Source organism: Gavialis gangeticus, unplaced genomic scaffold, assembly GCF_001723915.1.
Source record: "Gavialis gangeticus isolate Ggan-Ray unplaced genomic scaffold, GavGan_comp1, whole genome shotgun sequence".
In the NCBI taxonomy this organism is placed as follows: domain Eukaryota; kingdom Metazoa; phylum Chordata; order Crocodylia; family Gavialidae; genus Gavialis; species Gavialis gangeticus.
The window spans coordinates 48,415,461-48,417,486 of record NW_017728998.1 but is presented as its reverse complement, the minus strand read 5'-3'; the positions used below and the strand labels follow the sequence as shown (position 1 = coordinate 48,417,486).

The 2,026-nt window shown below is 41.2% G+C and overlaps 1 protein-coding gene across 1 annotated transcript in view; it reads left to right on the top strand.

The window, feature by feature from the left end:
- Positions 1 to 2,026, top strand: part of NLRC5 (NLR family CARD domain containing 5) — a 127,859-nt gene that overhangs the window by 109,791 nt on the left and 16,042 nt on the right. Inside the window, exon 41 of the mRNA XM_019505888.1 lies at positions 730 to 813. Within this exon, the coding sequence (XP_019361433.1) occupies positions 730 to 813 (84 nt within the window). The remainder of the gene's footprint in view (positions 1 to 729; positions 814 to 2,026) is intronic.

Sequence of the window (2,026 nt, the reverse complement as noted above, 5' to 3'; positions counted from 1 at the left end):
CAAGGGGCACAAGCAGGGCATCCTGCCATGTACCCCCTGTCCTTGTTTTGTTTTTCTGGCATGCTGGCACTCTGGCACCTTCCAAGGTAGGCATTATGTTTTTTTTCAGCACTCTGGCCAAAAAACGTTGCCTGCCCCTGACTTAGAGTAACCCCTCTGACCTGGACAGAGTCTGGTACACTATGTCAAGGCAGCTTTACATTTCCTGAGCATGTGACTTCTTACAGTGCCAGCAGACTCTTGGTCCATCATTTATTAACAAAGAGTAAATCTTTCTGTTAAGTGATGATGGCTTTGTTAAATAGCATAGTTACCACATAGCATGTCCACCCTGGATATGGTTACACGTGAAATTCTGGGCCCATTGAACTCTAGAGGTTTTGCTATTGAGTCCCAGTGTTAACTGTGGGTATAGTTAGGTGAGTGTAAGCACAATATGTATGTGTGAGTTGTTATATAATATGCATGTGTGAGTTGTTATTATGAGTATACACAATATGTATGAGTGCAGGCTAGTATGAGTATAATCTCATATCTCTGATCACTGTTGTTCCATTGATTGGTTGCAGTATTCGAAGACTCGTTGTTCTTTCTAGCAGCTGAAGTGTAAAAGATGTAAAAATAACAGGTTTGCCATTCAATTTGAATAACAGCTCAAGAGAAGCTGCTAATATAAAAGTGTTAGTTTTTTTTTTTTAAAGCTTGTGCCTGAATGTCTTCTTCCACCAGCCTGCAGTCCAATGGCATCAGCTCACTTGGAGGGACTCAGATGGCCAGAGCCCTGGTTAAATGTCAGCAGTTAGAGGAGATAAGGTAGGAGCTGCCTGGAACACCTAGATACTTTAATAACTATGACTTGAGACATTTTAATCTGTGTGCAATATATATGGATTTTTCTCTAATGCAAAGTATACAAACAACTGCATGCAGCAACATGGATTTGTACAGTTTCCACTTAGCTATAGACTACTCAGTTGCAGTCAGTGGCAACATTCTCAGTGGTTACAAGGCCAGGATTTTACCCATGGGAAAATGCACAGTGCTTTTATGAACCCTGGCTAAAAATGGGGAGCAGAAAACATCAGAAAGATTTCCCTGTATTTTCCTTGTTTTGTAACTCCAGTATCAGGCTTCTTTTCTTTAACCTCTAGAGTTTTGTGAAAAAACAATTTTGGGGTCATTTTATAGAGCCATAATGTTGAAAAATATGATTTCAGATTGATATGAAATGAAATAATATCCTGAATTTTTAATGAAACATTTTGGGTCAAACAATGCTCTTCTATTGTTTAACTTTTGAGCATTTTTGTTTTGTTAGTTTCAATGAAAGCAAAGCAAATTTTGAAACAAAGTATTGTTTTAAACAAAAAGGAAAGTGTTTCATTTTAGAAATCTTGAAAAAAACAGTTTTGTCCCCTAAGAAATGTTTCAGTTTTGGCCAAAACAAGTCAGGAAATTTGACAAGAATTGACATGAAAGATTTTGAACAACGCAGATTTGCATTTTTTCAGGAAAAAAGTTGCTGGTAAAAACATTCACCCACAGTTACTAAGCACCACCTCATGTAGCCAAGACAAAAAAGGGGCACACCATGGGTGCATCTACATGTGCAGTTATTGTTTCATAGTTTCATAGTTTCTAGGGTTGGAAGGGACCTGAGCAGATTATCTAGTCCGACCCCCTGCCATAGCAGGAAAGAGTACTGGGGTCAAACGACCCCAGCAAGGTGTACATCTAGTCTCCTCTTAAAACCCCCCAGGGTAGGAGCCTGCACCACTTCTCTTGGAAGTTGGTTCCAGACCCTAGCCGCCCTGACAGTGAAGTAGCGCCTCCTGATATCTAGCCTAAGTCTACCTTCTGCCAGCTCGTGACCGTTATTCCTGGTCATTCCTGGCGGTGCTCAGGGGAACAGGGAGTTCCCCAGTGCCTGCTGATCCCCCCTGACTAGTTTATAACAGGCCACAAGATCCCCCCTCAGCCTTCTGTTTTGGAGGCTGAACAGGTTCAGGTCCCATAGCATCTCCTC